This window comes from Stenella coeruleoalba (genome assembly GCF_951394435.1).
Source record: "Stenella coeruleoalba genome assembly, chromosome: 20".
Classification (NCBI taxonomy): Eukaryota; Metazoa; Chordata; class Mammalia; order Artiodactyla; family Delphinidae; genus Stenella; species Stenella coeruleoalba.
The window spans coordinates 35478350-35498523 of NC_137166.1; the positions used below are offsets into that span (position 1 = coordinate 35478350).

At 46.4% G+C, this 20174-nt stretch overlaps 1 protein-coding gene and 1 pseudogene across 2 annotated transcripts in view; both read left to right on the top strand.

The window, feature by feature from the left end:
* LOC307178433 (ATP-binding cassette sub-family C member 12-like) overlaps nucleotides 1-20174 on the top strand; it is a 154783-nt pseudogene that overhangs the window by 39215 nt on the left and 95394 nt on the right. The gene's annotated exons all lie outside the window — the stretch shown is intronic.
* Nucleotides 1-20174, top strand: part of LOC307179084 (ATP-binding cassette sub-family C member 11-like) — a gene marked incomplete at its 5' end in the record, with an annotated part of 36060 nt that overhangs the window by 5654 nt on the left and 10232 nt on the right. Inside the window, 7 exon segments of the mRNA XM_079907854.1 lie at nucleotides 504-608; nucleotides 10450-10535; nucleotides 12589-12649; nucleotides 14570-14795; nucleotides 14920-15054; nucleotides 16517-16668; nucleotides 16671-16702. Coding sequence (XP_079763980.1) covers nucleotides 504-608; nucleotides 10450-10535; nucleotides 12589-12649; nucleotides 14570-14795; nucleotides 14920-15054; nucleotides 16517-16668; nucleotides 16671-16702 — 797 coding nt within the window.

Sequence of the window (20174 nt, forward strand, 5' to 3'; positions counted from 1 at the left end):
CTTCCTCTCTTGGAGACTCAGTAAATGGGGCTAGGAATTTCCAGTTCAAAAATAATGCATATATTTAGTACTCTGCCTGGTGCATGGTACATAATAGTACCTATCAAGTGAAAGGAAGCTGTTGTTTTTATTTTGAACGTTGAACCCACAGGACCTGAATAAGGGGAACTAACTTCTCTAGAACACTGCTTATGCACCAGGCACTGGGCTGGGTGCCTGACACATGTTACCTCATACCATCTTCAGAGCAACCCCTCATATGAGGCTGGCAGGACTGCCATCACCATCTTATATGTAGGGGAGTGGAATGTCACTGACATTTGTTCCCTCTCCCAGGCTCTCATAGCTTGTAAGTAGTAGAGCCAGGATTTGAACCCAGGGCTTTCTAACCTTGTAGCCCAGCTCTTTCCAGTCCTCTAAGGTGTCTGAGGGAGATCCAAGTGCCTGGGATGGCTGTGCACCTTCTTCTGGCACCTGTGTGTCACCTTTCTCTCCCTCCCCAGGTTACCTGGTCTCTGCCATGGTTTTCTTCCTCCTGGTGGTGACGGCCTTCTTCAACAATGTTCAACTTGTGGTGGCTGAGCTATTGGCTGGAGCAGGGCTCAGGGGTGAGTGCCATGGTGGGGGTGGGGTGCATTTCTGTGGGCTTGGTTGGAGTGGGGGGCTTCTTATTCCTTGGGGCCCTGTGGGCACGGGTTAGGGAAGCCCATGGCAAGCCCAGTGCCTGCCCTTGTGGTGTTGATGAAAGGAGCTTTAGAGGGAAACTCTGGGAGCCAGAACTCTGGGGCTCCCTCCCGGTCTGGCCTCCTATGTTCACAGAACATGTGGTCACCTATGCAGTCTCATAGGGACAAAACCAAGAGGTTTCTGTCCCCAAACAGCTCCCAAGATTGCTTTACAGTCTGCCTGGGTGACTTTCCTTTGGCAGCTCTCTTGCCTTCTTGCTCTGCGTTATTTAAAATAAGCTTCTGTACTCCCCTTTGGGGGGCTGGGAGGCCACGCCCAAGATGGACATGGCCAGACATTAGTTAGAGAAGGGAAAATAGGTTTTATCTGTTACTCCTGATGGCGAGGAAAGAGCTGAGCTCCAGTCTGGTTTGCACAGAGGTGATTTGGGCATTTTAAAGGGAGAATGATGGAGAAGGGAAAGCGGGGGCTCAGTTGGGTCAGAGAAGTGAAAAAGTACAAAAGGCTGGTGAGTGTCAGTGTGATTAGGCCAGCTGTGTCTGTAGCCAGCAAGCTGTCTATCCTCCCACAGAGACTGGGAGACAGAGGCTCTGTCCTTTCTGATGATTACATTTCAAAGGAATGGTTCTCAGGTCCTTAAGAGAGATGCTTCTGAGTTGCAGGAGATACATAGTCACAGCTGTGAGCCCTTCTTAGTAAGTGCTCTGAGGAAGGGAGATCAGGGGCCTGTCATCAGGTCCGGGCTGGAAGAAACAGTAAATTTTCCTGGCAGAGGCATTTTAATGAAGGTGGGGGGAGCTGGGATCCTCTGAGCGACACGCCTTTTCCTCTAGAAGCCATGCTAGAATCTGGTCAAGTCTTTTAGTGCAGGAGTTCGCACAGAGTTGTTCCGTGTTGAGGGTTCTGCGGCTCTCAGCCATTATGTGCCACGTTAACTCATTAACCTTCCCAGCTCATTCTGAGGTCGGTGTCACTGTTCGCATTTTACATTTGCAGAAACAGTGCTTAGAGAGGCTAAGGAGGCTGCCCTGAGACGTGAAGGTGCCTTGAACTCTGTGCTTCGAATCCAGGCCATGTTTTTCAAATGCTCTATTTGGTTAACTTTTGAGTCATTTGTCAGACACAGTTTGATCAGGAAAGCAGGAGCCACTTGAAATATTTAGAGCTTCCAAAGATTTAATATACAAATTAGAGGCTACACAGCCATTGGAAGGGCTGGAGGGGGGAGGGGAAGCAGGTTCCAGTGGTCTCAGAAGCAGGCAGCACTGAGGGGGTTGATCCTTGGAAGGGTGCCTGCAAACCACTGGCCGAACTCCATGTCCCACGCACCTGTCCACAGTTGCCACTAGCATGTGATGGCTTCTCCTCTTTGAACCTTTAGATTTCCTGTGAGTGTCTCTCCTTGGCAGAATCTAACCTCAGACCTTGCTCGCACGGAGTCTGGCAAACCGAGTTCCCGAGCTCTCCCCCGAATTGCAGTGGAGGGTGTGGAAGGGGGCAGAGGTGATGCTAGATGATCCTCTAGCACAGATTTCTAACACCACAGAGTGAAGGAATTTATCAACCATTTTCTACCCTGACAGAAGAAAAGAGGCCACATTAGACAGCAGGCTGCCTTGGGACAAAGATGCATTGAGAGAGGGATGAATAGAAGTCCTAAAGGTTGTGGGGTTGAGTTTAGAGCAGTCAGGGTGGAGTGGGAGATAGAGTGGAGGCAAGAGCTAGAGGCAGGGAGACTGCTGTTGTAGTGGTCCAGGGGACAGAAAATGAGGGCTTAGTCCAGGGCAGGGCAGTGGGGAAGGAGAAGGGAAAAGCAACAGCGCTGAGCAGGGAGGTTGTAATGTATAGTTTCATCTTCTACCAGCTACTGAGTCTTAGGTAGCCCCAGGAAGAAGGATTTTCCTCCCTGCTGAATTTCACCCTGGACTCAGATGGTCTGACCCTCTAAAAAAGAAAACTCACAGTTTTCCTCTATTCACACACAATGTTTCTGATACCCACTGTGCAGGTTTTTCCCAACATCAACCCGTTCTCCAACTCTCTGGACACTAGCTGGGTGTACTACAATTCAATTCAATTCTGACTCTACTTACCTGGAGTTAGCACAGACCCCACAGGTTAAGGGCTCAGTTCCACAAGACTGCTCCCATTTCAGGTGCCAATCACAAGTCTGACTTTCTGTACTTCTGATGAATCAGCTGTAAATTGGGGATTCCCATGACTGCCTCTTTGGGTGTGCTAATTTGCTAGAATGGCTCACAGAACTTAGGGAAATATTTTAACCAGTTTTTAAACTAAGGGATATAATAAAGGATACAGATGCACAGCCAGATGAAAATGTACATAGGGTGGGGTCCAGAAGGGTCCAAAGCGCGGGACCTTCTGGCACATGGATGTGTTCACCAAGCTGGAAGCTCTCCGAGCCCCGTGCTTTAGGGATTTTTATGGTGGCTTCAACAGGTAGGCATGATCGATTATTAACTCAATTTCCAGGCTCTCCCCACTTCCCAGAGGATGGGGGCGGAGCTGAAAGTTCCAAGCTTGGAGTCATGGCTTGGTCTTTCTGGTGACCAGCCCCAATCCTGAAGCTATTTAGGGGCCCCCATCCACTAGTCATCCGATTAGCTACAAAAGACTCTCTTATTGCTCCAGAGACCCCAAAGGTCTTAGAAGCGCTTGTGTCAGGAACCAGAGTCAAAGGCCAAATACTACCACAAATGATGCTCTGAGCACCCCCATCACTTAGGAAATTGCAAGTGTTTTAGGAGCTCTGTGCCAGGAATTGGGGACAAAGCCTAAGCATATTTCTTTTTTTTTTTTTAAACATCTTTATTGGAGTATAATTGCTTTACAATGGTATGTTAGTTTCAGCTTCACAACAAAATGAATCAGTTATATATATACATATATTCCCATATCTCTTTCCGCTTGCGTCTCCCTCCCTCCCACCCTCCCTATCCCACCCCTCCAGGCGGTCACAAAGCACCAAGCTGATCTCCCTGTGCTATGCGGCTGCTTCCCACTAGCTATCTACCTTACGTTTGGTAGTGTATATATGTCCATGCCTCTTTATCGCTTTGTCACCGTTTACACTTCCCCCTCCCCATAGCCTCAAGTCCATTCTCTAGTAAGTCTGTGTCTTTATTCCTGTTTCACCCCTAGGTTTTTCATGACATTTTTTTTTTTAAATTCCATATATATGTGTTAGCATACGGTATTTGTCTCTCTCTTTCTGACTTACTTCACTCTGTATGACAGACTCTAGGTCTATCCACCTCATTACAAATAGCTCAATTTCGTCTCTTTTTATGGCTGAGTAATATTCCATTGTATATATGTGCCACATCTTCTTTATCCATTCATCCGATGATGGACACTTAGGTTGTTTCCATCTCTGGGCTATTGTAAATAGAGCTGCAATGAACATTTTGGTACATGACTCTTTTTGAATTATGGTTTTCTCAGGGTATATGCCCAGTAGTGGGATTGCTGGGTCATATGGTAGTTCTATTTGTAGCTTTTTAAGGAACCTCCATACTGTTCTCCACAGTGGCTGTATCAATTTACATTCCCACCAACAGTGTAAGAGGGTTCCCTTTTCTCCACACCCTCTCCAGCATTTATTGTTTCTAGATTTTTTGATGATAGCCATTCTGACTGGTGTGAGATGATATCTCATTGTAGTTTTGATTTGCATTTCTCTCATGATTAGTGATGTTGAGCATTCTTTCATGTGTTTGTTGGCAGTCTGTATATCTTCTTTGGAGAAATGTCTATTTAGGTCTTCTGCCCATTTTTGGATTGGGTTGTTTGTTTTTTTGTTATTAAGCTGCATGAGCTGCTTATAAATTTTGGAGATCAATCCTTTGTCAGTTGCTTCATTTGCAAATACTTTCTCCCATTCTGAGGGTTGTCTTTTGGTCTCTTTATGGTTTCCTTTGCTGCGCAAAAGCTTTTAAGTTTCATTAGGTCCCATTTGTTTACTCTTGTTTTTATTTCCATTACTCTAGGAGGTGGGTCAGAAAGAATCTTGCTGTGATTTATGTCATAGAGTGTTCTGCCTATGTTTTCCTCTAAGAATTTGATAGTTTCTGGCCTTACATTTAGGTCTTTAATCCATTTTGAGCTTATTTTTGTGTATGGTGTTAGGGAGTGATCTAACTTCATACTTTTACATGTAGCTGTCCAGTTTTCCCAGCACCACTTATTGAATAGGCTGTCCTTTCTCCACGGTACATTTCTGCCTCCTTTGTCAAAGATAAGGTGACCATATGTGCGTGGGTTTATCTCTGGGCTTTCTATCCTGTTCCATTGATCTATCTTTCTGTTTTTGTGCCAGTACCATACCGTTTTGATAACTGTAGCTTTGTAGTATAGTCTGAAGTCTGGGAGCCTGATTCCTCCAGTTCCTTCTTTCGTTCTCAAGATTGCTTTGGCTATTCGGGGTCTTTTGTGTTTCCATACAAATTGCAAAATTTTTTGTTCTAGTTCTGTGAAAAATGCCAGTGGTAGTTTGATAGGGATTGCATTGAATCTATAGATTGCTTTCGGTAGTAGAGTCATTTTCACAATGTTGATTCTTCCAATCCAAGAACATGGTATATCTCTCCATCTATTTGTATCATCTTTAATTTCTTTCATCAGTGTCTTATAATTTTCTGCATACAGATCTTTTGTCTCCTTAGGTAGGTTTATTTCTAGATATTTTATTCTTTTTGTTGCAATGGTAAATGGGAGTGTTTTCTTGATTTCACTTTCAGATTTTTCATCATTAGTATATAGGAATGCCAGAGATTTCTGTGCATTAATTTTGTATCCTGCCACTTTACCAAATTCATTGATTAGCTCTAGTAGTTTTCTGGTAGCATCTTTAGGGTTCTCTATGTATAGGATCATGTCATCTGCAAACAGTGACAGCTTTACTTCTTCTTTTCCGATTTGGATTCCTTTTATTTCCTTTTCTTCTCTGATTGCTGTGGCTAAAACTTCCAAAACTATGTTGAATAAGAGTGGTGAGAGTGGGCAACCTTGTCTTTTTCCTGATCTTAGTGGAAATGCTTTCAGTTTTTCACCATTGAGGATGATGTTTGCTGTGGGCTTGTCATATATGGCCTTTATTATGTTGAGGAAAGTTCCCTCTATGCCTACTTTCTGCAGGGTTTTTATCATAAATGGGTGTTGAATTTTGTCAAAAGCTTTCTCTGCATCTATTGAGATGATCATATGGTTTTTCTCCTTCAGTTTGTTAATATGGTTTATCACATTGATAGATTTGCGTATATTGAAGAATCCTTGCATTCCTGGAATAAACCCCACTTGATCATGGTGTATGATCCTTTTAATGTGCTGTTGGATTCTATTTGCTAGTATTTTGTTGAGGATTTTTGCATCTATGTTCATCAGTGATATTGGCCTGTAGTTTTCTTTCTTTGTGACATCCTTGTCTGGTTTTGGTATCAAGGTGACGGTGGCCTCGTAGAAGGAGTTTGGGAGTGTTCCTCCCTCTGCTATATTTTGGAAGAGTTTGAGAAGGATAGGTGTTAGCTCTTCTCTAAATGTTTGATAGAATTCGCCTGTGAAGCCATCTGGTCCTGGGCTTTTCTTTGTTGGAAGGTTTTTAATCACAGTTTCAATTTCAGTGCTTGTGATTGGTCTGTTCATATTTTCTATTTCTTCCTGATTCAGTCTTGGCAGGTTGTGCATTTCTAAGAATTTGTCCATTTCTTCCAGATTGTCCATTTTATTGGCATAGAGTTGCTTGTAGTAATCTCTCATGATCTCTTTATTTCTGCAGTGTCAGTTGTTACCTCTCCTTTTTCATTTCTAATTCTATTGATTTGAGTCTTCTCCCTTTTTTTCTTAATGAGTCTGGCTAGTGGTTTATCTATTTTGTTTATCTTCTCAAAGAACCAGCTTTTAGTTTTATTGATCTTTGCTATTGTTTCCTTCATTTCTTTTTCATTTATTTCTGATCTGATTTTTATGATTTCTTTCCTTCTGCTAGCTTTGGGGTTTTCTTGTTCTTCTTTCTCTAATTGCTTGAGGTGCAAGGTTAGGTTGTTTATTCAAGATGTTTCCTGCTTCTTAAGGTGGGCTTGTATTGCTATAAACTTCCCCCTTAGAACTGCTTTTGCTGCATCCCACAGGTTTTGGGTCGTTGTGTCTCCATTGTCATTTGTTTCTAGGTATTTTTTGATTTCCTCTTTGATTTCTTCAGTGATCACTTCATTATTAAGTAGTGTATTGTTTAGCCTCCATGTGTTTGTATTTTTTACAGATCTTTTCCTGTAATTGATATCTAGTCTCATGGCGTTGTGGTCAGAAAAGATACTTGATACAATTTCAATTTTCTTAAATTTACCAAGGCTTGATTTGTGACCCAAGATATGATCTATCCTGGAGAATGTTCCATGAGCACTTGAGAAAAATGTGTATTCTGTTGTTTTTGGATGGAATGTCCTATAAATATCAATTAACTCCATCTCGTTTAATGTATCATTTAAAGCTTGTGTTTCCTTATTTATTTTCATTTTGGATGATCTGTCCATTGGTGAAAGTGGGGTGTTAAAGTCCCCTACTATGAGTGTGTTACTGTCGATTTCCCCTTTTATGGTTGTCAGTATTTGCCTTATGTATTGAGGTGCACCTATGTTGGGTGCATAAATATTTACAATTGTTATATCTTCCTCTTGGATCGATCCCTTGATCATTATGTACTGTCCTCTTTGTCTCTTCTAATAGTCTTTGTTTTAAAGTCTATTTTGTCTGATATGAGAATTGCTACTCCAGCTTTCTTTTGGTTTCCATTTGCATGAAATACCTTTTTCCATCCCCTTACTTTCAGCCTGTATGTGTCTCTAGGTCTGAAGTGGGTCTCTTGTAGACAGCAAATATATGGGTCTTGTTTTTGTATCCATTCAGCCAATCTGTGTCTTTTGGTGGGAGCATTTAGTCCATTTACATTTAAGGTAATTATCGATATGTGTGTTCCTATTCCCATTTTCTTAATGGTTTTGGGTTCGTTATTGTAGGTCCTTTCCTTCTTTTGTGTTTCTTGCCTAGAGAAGTTCCTTTAGCAGTTGTTGTAGAGCTGGTTTGGTGGTGCTGAACTCTCTCAGCTTTTGCTTGTCTGTAAAGGTTTTAATTTCTCCATCAAATCTGAATGAGATCCTTGCTGGGTAGAGTAATCTTGGTTGCAGGTTTTTCTCCTTCAACACTTTCAATATGTCCTGCCACTCCCTTCTGGCTTGCAGAGTTTCTGCTGAAAGATCAGCTGTTAACCTTATGGGGATTCCCTTGTGTGTTATTTGTTGTTTTTCCCTTGCTGCTTTTAATATGTTTTCTTTGTATTTAATTTTTGACAATTTGATTAATATGTGTCTTGGCGTATTTCTCCTTGGATTTATCCTGTATGGGACTCTCTGTGCTTCCTGGACTTGATTAACGATTTCTTTTCCCATATTAGGGAAGTTTTCAACTATAATCTCTTCAAATATTTTCTGAGTCCCTTTCTTTTTCTCTTCTTCTTCTGGAACCCCTATAATTCGAATGTTGGTGCGTTTAATGTTGTCCCAGAGGTCTCTGAGACTGTCCTCAGTTCTTTTCATTCTTTTTTCTTTATTCTGCTCTGCAGTAGTTATTTCCACTATTTTATCTTCCAGGTCACTTATCCGTTCTTCTGCCTCAGTTATTCTGCTATTGATCCCATCTAGAGTACTTTTAATTTCATTTATTGTGTTGTTCATCGTTGCTTGCTTCATCTTTAGTTCTTCTAGGTCCTTGTTAACTGATTCTTGCAATTTGTCCATTCTATTGTCCATTCTATCTCCAAGATTTCGGATCAACCTTACTATCATTATTCTGAATTCTTTTTCAGGTAGACTGCCTATTTCCTCTTCATTTGTTAGGTCTGGTGGGTTTTTATCTTGCTCCTTCATCTGCTGTGTGTTTTTCTGTCTTTTCATTTTGCTTATCTTACTGTGTTTGGGGTCTCCTTTTTTGCAGGCTGAAGGTTCGTAGTTCTTGTTGTTTTTTGTGTCTGTCCCCAGTGGCTAAGGTTGGTTCAGTGGGTTGTGTAGGCTTCCTGGTGGAGGGTACTAGTGCTTGTGTTCTGGTGGATGAGGCTGGATCTTGTCTTTCTGGTGGGCAGGTCCACGTCTGGTGGTGTGTTTTGGGGTGTCTGTAGACTTACTATGATTTGGGCAGCCTCTCTGCTAATGGGTGGGGTTGTGCTCCTGTCTTGCTAGTTGTTTGGCATAGGATGTCCAGCACTGTAGCTTGCTGGTCGTTGAGTGAAGCTGGGTGCTGGCGTTGAGATGGAGATCTCTCGGAGATTTTTGCTGTTTGATATTATGTGCAGCTGGGAGGCCTCTTGTGGACCAGTGTCCTGAAGTTGGCTCTCCCACCTCAGAGGCACAGCACTGAGTCCTGGCTGCAGCACCAAGAGCCTTTCATCCACAGGGCTCCTTAATTTGGGATGATTCGTTGTCTATTCAGGTATTCCACAGATGCAGGGTATATCAAGTTGATTGTGGAGCTTTAATCCGCTGCTTCTGAGGCTGCTGGGAGAGATTTCCCTTTCTCTTCTTTGTTCTGACAGTTCCCAGGGGCTCAGCTTTGGATTTGGCCCCGCCTGTGCGTGTAGGTCGCCGGAGGGCGTCTGTTCTTTGCTCAGACAGGACGAGGTTAAAGGAGCCGCTGATTCGGAGGCTCTGGTTCACCCAGGCCGGGGGGTAGGGAGGGTCACGGAGTGCGGGGCGGGCCTGCAGCGGCAAAGGCCGGCGTGACGCTGCAGCCTGAGGCGCGCCGTGCGCTCTCCCGGGGAGCCGTCCCTGGATCCCGGGACCCTGGCAGTGGCGGGCTGCACAGGCTCCCCGGAAGGGCGTGTGGCTAGTGACCTGTGTTCGCACACAGGCCTCCTGGCGGCGGCAGCAGCGGCCTTAGCGTCCCATGTCCGTCTCTGGGCTCCGCACTCTTAGCCGCGACTCGCGCCCGTCCCTGGAGCTCTCTCAAGCAGCGTTCTTAATCCCCTCTCCTCGTGCACCAGGAAACAAAGAGGGACGTAAAAGTCTCTTGCCTCTTCGGCAGGTCCAGACCCCTCCCCGGACTCTCTCCCGGCCAGCCGCGGCGCACCAACGCCCTGCAGGCTGTGTTCACGCCGCCAACCTCAGTCCTCTCCCGGCGCTCCGACAAAAGCCGGAGCCTCAGCTCCCAGTCCCGCCCGCCCCGGCGGGCGAGCAGACAAGCCTCTCGGCTGGTGAGTGCCGGTCGGCCCGATCCTCTGCGCTGGAATCTGTCCGCTTTGCCCTCCGCACCCCTGTTGCTGTGCTCTCCTCCGCGGCTCCCAAGCTCCCCCACTCCGCCTCCCGAAGTCTCCACCCGCGAAGGGGCTTCCTAGTGTGTGGACACTTTTCCTCCTTCACAGCTCTCTCCCGCTGGTGCAGGACCCGTCCCTATCCTTTTGTCTCTGTTTAGTTTTTTCTTTTGCCCTAACCAGGTACGTGGGGGGTTCCTTGCCTTTTGGGAGGTCTGAGGTCTTCTGCCAGCGTTCAGTAGGTGTTCTGTAGGAGTTGTTCCACGCGTAGATGTATTTCTGGTGTATCTCCTAAGCATATTTCTTATCATACCACACCCCCTGTCCTTTCTTGAAGACCGATAGCAGTCAAGAGAGCAATAGGACCACTGCAGACCCAGGTGACGTATTGGACAATCCTCAGCTGCCCTTTTGCCAATTGGTGTATGGCCTCAGCGTCCTGTTCGCAGTCTGCATGGGCTTCTGCACCTTGGCGGCTTTCACCAAGGTCGTGAGGAAGGCACCCACAGCGTTACACAACAAGCTCTTCAACAAGGTATGGACCTGGGCACTGGGCGTGGCCAAAGGCTGAGCCCTGACCTTGCTCAACTTTTTTTTTTTAATTACTAGACTTTCTTTTTTTTTGGTCTACAGAAAAACTGAGCAGAAAGTACAGAGTTCTCTTTTATCCCTCACCACATCCTCAGTTTCTCCTATTATTAATATTTTGCTTTAATGGGGGACATCTGTTACAACTGATGAGTCAATATTGATACATTATCAACTAAAGTCCAGAGTTTACATTAAGGTTCACTCTTTGTGTTGTACATTCTATGGGTTTTGACAAATGTATACTGGCATGTGTCTACCATTACGTATCATACAGAATAGTTTCACTGCCCTAAAAATCCCCTTTGCGCCACCTATTCATCCCCCCCCCCTTCCCCCAGACGCCTGACAACCACTGATCTTTTTTGCTGTCTCCATGGTTTGGAAAATGTAATGTCATATAGTTGTAAGTGTATACTGGGTCACTAGCTGGGTGGGAGCAGGCCAGAGAATGAGATAGGTGCATTGAAACTCTCCTACCAGTGGAGGCATGATTGTAAAAGTTTAGTGTCCCTTGCTGGAGGGTCAACTCTCAGCTACCAATGCTGGCCTCTGTTGTCTGAGCACTGTGACATAAAGGGTTGTTTATAATTTCCTTAAATTCCCTTTGAAGTGGGTATTTTAGCCTCATCTTACATATGAGAAAACTGAAATCCCACAAGTGTTATGGTTAGAATGTGTGTTGTGGTTAGAATACCAAATTGTCTATGGTATTTCACTACCTCTTGGAAATATCCTTTTTCTCTCTCACTTATCAAATATTACTATGTGCCAGACTCTGGGGTGGGCACTGGGTTTACAATGGTAAATGAACAATGCAAGTATGGTTTGGGTCATCATGGCCTTATAGTCTAAGGAGGGAGAGGGACAAGAAAATAGGCTGTTGTAATATGGTGTGCAGAGTTACCCATGGGGTGGGGCACACAGGGCCATAAAGACATGATGCACCTAACCCCAGCTTGGTGGTGGTGGAAGGAAGGTGGGAGTCCAAGAAGGCTTCTTGGAGGAAGTGACCCCTATGCTAAGGCCTGAGGATGAATGGGATTTCGCCAGTTCAAGATTAAGAGGCGAGCAGAAGCAGAGCATTTCCAGGGAGCTGCGTGGAGTTCAGGAAGGCTGGAGCTCAGAGCTGTAGAGAGGGGGCTTCTCAGAGGGATCTCGGGAGGCAAGGAGGCCACCCATCAGTCCTTGTAGATTGAATGCAAATTGTGTTTTCATTTTAGGAGGGTGAGGCCAGGGCATTTCCCCACAACTCATATAAAGCAACTGTCTTGGTGGAGCCAGAAGGCAGGAGAGGGGAAATTCTACCCAAGGCCCGGCACTCTTCACCACCTGGCCTATGGTGGTGACACCAGCTAGCTGGTCTCTAAGTTTCTGACTCTGCATTCCCAGATTCTAGAAATATCTAATGCCCAGGCCTCAAAGAGATATTCTGTATTTTAATTTTAAGAAATGTTCAAGTTTTTTTCATTAGAAAATGCATTTCATATTTAAAACATTTTCCTTTTTCTCATCCTTTTATGGCTTTATTGATTTTAAATTTGCCTTTGTAGTTTTAAATAATCACAAGTAAAGGACAAATCTCTGAAAAAATTGGCTCAACTGCAAAATCAACAAACTGCAAAAACAAAAACAGAACCAGATTATTTTGATACTTAAGGAGGCAACCAGAGCCCCTGTGGCTGTGTCCCCACCGTTTTCTTCTAATCCCTCGTGAGAGTGGGCTCTCACAGACCCCTTTCATGCCACAGCTGAGCTGAGTCCTGCTCCCAAGCCCTTCTCCCTGCACCCCGCTCCCCATGAGCGCTCAGCATCCTAGAGAGGGTGATTGTTTTAGTCTTTGATTTGTCACAGTGATTGTGACAATTCTTTTTGCTTTAGTTAGCTCATGTATTTAACAAAAGATTCTGGAGATAAAATTAAAGACAATTTAGAGGCAGGAAAAGAAAACAAGGAAGCTCACAGCCGGCCCCTCTGAAGTTTGCTGCTCCCCACTTTAGACAGCAAATGAACTATACTTGGTCAGCAGGATCCAGGTGTTTGCCATGAGGGCTGCTATAAGTAAGGGACACTTCATGACTCAAATAATTATAATTTATTAATAGGCAAAATGTATTTTCTTCCTTTCTCCCTTCACCTTTCATTGCTTCCTTTAGTTTTGGCTTTATTAGATACTATTAACTTCTATTCATTTCTTTGTTTTGTGTTATGGCTTGAGAAATACATGGGGAAATGAAAGTGGTCGGTGGTCAGCAGGTCCGTGCCTTGACCTTTTAAGAAATGCCTCCAGTGAAGAGCGTGGCTGTGCTGGGGGTGAGGGAAGCCTTGGGAGGCCTGGTCCTGTCATGGTTTTGTCGTTAACTACTTGGGTGACCTTGAGCAAGTCACTAAGCTGCTCTCCCTTCTCTGGGCTTCAGTTTCCTCATCTGTAAAATGAGGAGGATGAACTAGATGGTTTTCTTAGAACTTTTCTAATATGAAATGCTCTTTGATCTCCAAAGGACCTCACATCCACTGCTTTTAGAGGTCAGGTTGGGATGCCACCTTCAAGAAGGGGCAGTCATGGTTAAAATCTACCCAAGAGTCCATCTTATGCAATTGCGGTGGAATGACTGCTACTAATTTTTGGTGATACTGAGTGAAATGGTCTCGTCTTTTTTATTGAGAAAAAAGTAAGAGTAAGAGTCGAAAAGAAGTGTAAGAGTTAGTATTAATAGCAATACCAGGAGGCAGGTATTGTTCTGAGGACTTTTAATGTATTATCGTTTCCCTCCTTTTTATTTATTTTTTTGTTTTTATTTATTTATTTTTTTTGAACATCTTTATTGGAGTATAATTGTTTTACAGTGGTGTGTTAGTTTCTGCTGTATAACAAAGCGAATCAGCTATACATATACATATATCCCCATATCTCTTCCCTCTTGCGTCTCCCTCCCTCCCACCCTTTCCTTCCTTTTTACTGTTTTTTTTGGTTTGTTTTTTCTTTTGCAGCACGCGGGCCTCTCACTGTCACGGCCCCTCCCGCCACGGAGCACAGGCCCAGCAACCATGGCCCATGGGCCCAGCTGCTGCGCGGCTCGCGGGATCCTCCCAGACCGGGGCACGAACCTGTGTCCCCTGCATCGGCAGGCGGACTCCCAAGCACTGCACCACCAGGGAAGCCCTCCTTTTTAAAATAATAGTTTTATCAGGATATAATTCACATACCATGAAATTTACCCTTTTAAATTGTATATGTTTAATATACAATAATATAATATATAATATACAATAATATACCCTTTTATTATTTTAAAAAATTAATTTATTTTATTTTTGGCTGAGTTGGGTCTTCATTGCTGTGCACGGGCTTTCTCTAGTCATGGCGAGTGGGGGCCACTCTTTGTTGCGGTGTGCGGGCTTCTCTTGTTGCAGACCACGGGCTCTAGGCACATGGGCTTCAGTAGTTGTGGCACGCAGGCTCAGTAGTTGTGGCTCACGGGCTCTAGAGCACAGGCTCAGTAGTTGTGGTTCACAGGCTTAGTTGCCCCTCAGCATGTGAGATCTTCCCGGACCAGGGCTCGAACCCTAGTCCCCTGCATTGGCGGGCAGATTATTAACCACTGCACCACCAGGGAAGCCTGATAATATACCCTTTTAAATTGTATATTTTAGTATATTTGCAGAGTTGTGCAACCGTCATCACAACTCTGAAGCATTGTTATCATCCCATTTTACAAATGAGGACACGGAGACTCAGAGGGGTTAAGTAACTTGCCCACAGTCCCATAGTAGTAGGTGGAAGAGTGGGGCAGCCCTGGAGTCCAGGCAAATTGACTCTGGAGCCCCTGCTTTTAACCACTGCTCTATGTTGCCTTCCCTGAGTACCCTTCAGGCTGCATCCTGTACCTCTTCAGAGCCTGAGGGTAGCTGGTGTCTTCATCAAGCCCCAAGCAAGGCCTGCAGCCAGCCTCATGACCTGGGTTGCTTTTGTCCTTGCAGGTGTCCCGCTGCCCCATGTGTTTCTTTTCACCACTCCAGCAGGCCGACTCCTGAACTGCTTTGCAGGGGACTTGCATGAGCTGGACCAATTCTTGCCCACTGTGGTTGAACAGTCCCTGCTCCTGATCTCAGTGGTGACCACCATCCTGATGATTGTCAGTGTGGTGTCTCCCTCTGTCCTGCTGATGGGAGTCGTAACACTCATTGTTTGCCTCGTTTATTTTAGGTGAGTGGGTTCTTTTCGCTTGTGAATGTGGTTTGTGACTTGGGGTATGAGTCTAGGACCAACCTAGAATTGGAGGGTCCCAGAGGCAGATGGCCCAGGTTACTCACTCCCATTCTCGATGCAGAATGTTCAAGAGGGCCATCAATGTGTTCAAGAGCCTGGAGAACTACAGTTCCCCTTTATTTTCCCACATCCTCACCACTCTGCACAGCCTGAGCTCCACGCATGTCTATGGAGAAACTGAGGATTCCATCAGCAAGTGAGTCCCTCTGCTGTCTGAGGGTGATGGGCACTCTGGGGGTGGTGGGGCGCAGGAAGCCAGGAAACAGAGCATCTGGAAGTAGGATCATCTTCAGAAGAATCAGAGAGAGCTCTGTTTTATCCCATTTGTTTCTCCGAGCCTCCGGAACCTCATCTGGAAGATGGTGCTTATAAGAATAAAAAATGTAAGTGATATGAAAAATGCTTGTCAACCTTAAAGATCTGTGGCTATGGGCTTCCCTGGTGGCGCAGTGGTTGAGAGTCCGCCTGCTGATGCAGGGGACGCGGGTTCGTGCCCCGGTCCGGGAAGATCCCACATGCCACGGAGCGGCTGAGCCTGTGAGCCATGGCCGCTGAGCCTGTGCGTCCGGAGCCTGTGCTCCGCAACGGGAGAGGCCACAACAGTGAGAGGTCCGAAAAGATCTGTGGCTATTACATACATATACCAATATAATTAATGGTAAGATGTGTTACTGTGTTAGCACTTATGGCATTGGTTTTCTTTTTTCTTTCGCTTCCAAACAGGTATCTAAATATAATAAAATAATAAAGAACAAGGGCTCTCTAAATAACACAATTTTCTTCACTATTCACAGCCACAGATTTGCCTTCTAATGTTTGTTTCAACAAACAAACAAATCCTACGATTGTTGCTGAAGTTTAATTGTGTAATATAAACGTATCTACTTGTAAAGATCAGTCAAACATGGTCTGTGCTGAACTACAAGAAGCTTACCGTCTAATGGGAGACAGGAGACACAGACGTATGTTTTTGTAATAATACAGTGTTGAATATGATAAGACAGCATAGGAGAGGAGCAGGTAAAATGCCCTGGGGATTCAGAGGAGAAAACGACGACCCACATCTGGGGATCAGGGAAGGCTTTTGGGAGGAGGCAGCATCTGAGGTGGCCTTGAAGCCTGGGAAAATTGGGGCACGTGAGATGGTGTGTGCTCTGTTGGCTGAAATATTGGATAAGCCATGGTGCCAGCTCTCCCAGTGGCACTGGAGAGACCCAAGGACTGCGCAGACACTAGGACTAAGGGGATCCTGGAGTGACACATTCATTTGGTCAACACTGAGAACCTACCGGGATACAGCAGTAAACAAGGTGGATATGTACAAGGAAGGGATCACTCCCCTTCACTCACTCACAAATCTGGGCATGTGTTCACTCTCATTGGCCCAGTTGCGGTAACTTGCCCACCCTGGGCCAACCATCAAGGCCAGGGGGAGAGAACTGCCGATAGGCCTAAATCAGTCAGAGACCACTCCTAGATCTGGGGTCAGGTGAACTCCATGGCTGAGAAAGGGGTAGGAAGGAATCCCCCCAATTTTCTTTGTTGGCTCTTTGATGAGAGTGGGGAGCTGGATGCTGGAGGAAGCAACCAGTGCCCGCCTCGGGAAACCCTGGGTTAGACAAACACATGTGGCTTTCAGGTTGTCCTTTCCTTCTCAGGTTTAAGAGGCTGACAGATACACAGAATAACTACCTGCTGATGTTTCTGTCTTCCATGCGATGGGTGGCACTGAAGCTGGAGCTCATGACCAACATGGTGACCTTGATGGTGGCCTTGCTCATGTTTTTTGGAGTTTCCTCTGCCCCCTATTCTACAAAGCCATGGCTATCAGCCTTGTCCTGCAGGTGAGAGAGGGACTCTCAGATGGCAGGTGGTGGCCAGTGGTCTGTGGTCAGACTCAGGGGTCCATGGGACTTTGATCACACCTTGGGTTTTGGCCATTTTGTGATCTTACGAACGAGGTGCTTGGCTTTCTGAATCCGCAGCTTTGTTCTGGTTCCTTTTCACCTTTGAACTGAGAAGTCTGTATTTAAAGGTGTTTAACGGAATCATAGAATATTGAGATTGAAGGGGAGCCCACAGACAACAGAGTCCAACCTTCCTATTGTGTAGATGGGGAAATTGAGGCTCAGAGAGGGGAAGGAGTTGTCTGAACGGACATAGCGTTAGAAGCAGAGCCAGGGCAAGACCTCTGACCTTTTGGTTTCCTGTCTGGTGTGTTTTCACTTTACTATCAATACCATGATTCAGTTGTCAAACTTTTCTGAGGTATCTGGGTGAGGGAGCTGCGGAAAATGTAGGTTTCCCAGTCCTCCCCTGGAGCAGGCCTCTCAGACTTCAAAGTGTATAGGCTTGAAACTGAGCACTCGGCCCAGCCTGCCAGGCTGATTCAGCCAGGCCCGTGGGGCTGACAAGAGGGAGCATAGCTGGAGGGATTCGGAGTCAAGTCCTTGCCGGGCGGGGTCTTGGAATCTAATTTTAAAAATGGGCTCTCAGGGGGACTCTGGTGTAGCAGTTGGCAGGCCTCATGGTCTGACTTCCTCCATGCCAGGCAGTGGGGCCAAGGTTCATGTCCAGAGTCCTGGGGAAGGGCTCTCCATGAAGGCCAGATGCTGGCTCAGGGAACCCTGGCCGTCCCCTCCCCCAGGGGTACTCATTAACTATCCTCTCTGGATGCTTTCTCTCTAACTGGGCTTAGGTCTCGTGTGCCCCACGCTGAGGCATCCTTTTGGGTGCCAAGGGGCTCCCGTGTGCTCCTTGTTGAGCCCTGTGGCAGACACATGTTTGCACACACATACGGTGCTGTGCCCACATGCCCATGCCTGTGTGCAGACCCTTCCGAGGGCGCACGGGCCACGCAGGAGGCTGTGCAGTGTTCATGCCCACAGACAGCTGCCCCGTGCCATAACCAGTGTACTGGGGAGCTTGCACTGAGCCCGCGCCCTGCTGGGTACTTGCTGTGCTTTCTTCCATTGAACTCTTGCCACCTTCCGTGAGATGCGGCCAAGCAGTTAAGAATGTGTGGTTTGGAACGTGCAGGTTCACACCAGGCTCTGTCCATTATCAGCTGTGTGACTTTGGGGAAGTGTGTTACCCTCCTTATGCCTGGGATTCCTCTTCTATAAAAGGGAGATAATAAAAGTTCTGAAATCATGGACTTGTGAAGAATGTATGTAAACTTGAGGGTTCATGCATGTTAAAACCTTGGCCCAGAATAAGTGCTGAATAAATGTTTGCTGTTATTGTTCCCAGCTTACAGATAGGAAACTAGAGTTTCTGGAGTTAATTTGCCCATATTCCCACAGCTGCTGAGAGAGAGATTTGTCCATGGTGGGGCACACTCTTCTCTCTCTCTCTCTCTTTCTCCCTCTCTCTGACACACGCATACATAAGCACACACTCGGCCACGCACAAACACATGCACACATGCCCCAGTGCAGAGTTGGCCCTGAGCCTTCCAGAACTCTGGGGAGAGGCCCCACACTGGAGTCCTGGGGGACGCAGAGTCACTAAGGCCAGAGATGCCCCTGCCTGCTGCACCCTGTGCCCAGGTTGTCCAGTGCTGGTGCAGGAAGCGGGTGGAGGCTTAGCTCTCCCAGGAGCACCATGCATACAGGGGTCCACTCAAGGTCGACCAGTTGTCCCACCACAGGCCACCAAGGAGGAGCTCTGCCTGGGGGTGTGATGACGTCAGAATGACCCCAGGTTCATCCTTTCTTCTCAACATCTGCTGCCCTGTTTGAGTGTCTCATCTCTATCCTGGGTAACAACCTCCTAGCCTCCCTGCCTCACCCACCCCCGAGCCCCTTCCCATCCACCTTCTACACTCTCTCCAGAGTGATCTTTAATTCTAGTTTTCCTCATGTTACTGCCTTGGTTAGAACCTCTAGAGACTCCCTGTCTCCTTATGCACCAAACCTAAGCCACAGACCTACATTCCAGGCCCTCAAATCGGGCCTCAGACCCCACGTGCACTCTCTCCTCTGGTCAAACTGGTACTTTGACTTCTGCGCGCACTCTTGAGGAAATTCGGGCTTTGGGAGGCAGGTATCACACACCATGTTGCTTTGTAGCCCTAAGAGTTTCTTAGTAAATATTAGAGATGTTTCTGGTTGCAAGCCAAAGTAAGCCAAAGAACGAGTTCAAAACAGCCTTGACAATCTGGCAACTTATTATCCCATGTGACCGGAAGGCTGGGGTAGGGCTGTTCTCTGTTGGCTAATTTACTGGCCTAGCATGAACCCATGATCATTTGATCTTTCTGCTCTGGCATTCACGCCTGATTTTTGTCCTCAGGATTGTCTACTCAAGTTCACAAAATGGTTGCTGAAGCCCCAAGCAGCACATCCTCACCCAGAAGCTGCCAAAGACTGGGGAGTAGATAATTTTTCCATGTGTCCCCTTGTAAGAACAAGGAGTAGCTTCCTGGAATGCTGGCATCTGAGTCTTCCTTGTGCTTTGTTGGCCAGAGCTGTGTCATGGCTCACTCCTAAACCAGTCATTGGCAAGAGGAGAGAGATTAACATGAGTGGTTTGGAGTAACCAAGCCTTCCTGGAATTCCAAGCTGTAGACACCTGAACGTAACAGAGGATGTGTTAGCAAGGAAGGAAGAGGGGAGCAGCTGTGGATAGGCGATCAACTGTGTCTGATATCCCTTCCCAGCTCAGTGTCATTTCAGGATAGTGACCCCTTCTCTGACTTATATAGGCTTTCCCTCCCTGGCCTCCCTGGTCCGTACGTGCCCTTTGCTTTAGCCGCAGTCAAATGGCCTGCAGGGTCCTGAATGTATGCTGCCACTGTACTACTGTCAAGACTTTGTCCCTCTGTTAGGAACACCTCTCTCCACCTGTGTTTACCTGGCTAAATCCCACCTCTCCTTAAAAATGTAGCTCCAGTGCCAACTCCTCCAGGAAGCCTTCCCTGTGGCCCTTGTCTGGTGACTGTCCCCTGGCCACGACGGTGCTGTGGGCTGACTCTGTCGTGCTGCCTTCTCTGCTGACCTATCTCCCCATCCAACTGGGCACTCCTCGAGGGCAGAAACTGTGTCTGTTGCACTTTAAGCATGGAGTCTGGCCCAACACCTCCATGAGAGTTTGTTGACTGACTGTATAACGGAGTTGTTGCCCAGCACCTTCTGCATGGTCGGGGGGGTACAGAGCATAAAGACTGGGCCCCCATCCCAGCTCTGCCTTCGGCTTCCAGGTGATTCTCTGTGTACCATTTCTTCTATTTGGACCTCCATTTCCTCATCTATAGTGCCTCCAATTCCCAAGAATCCCTGAGACACCTCTTAACCTGGGTTTCCCTGAAGGCAG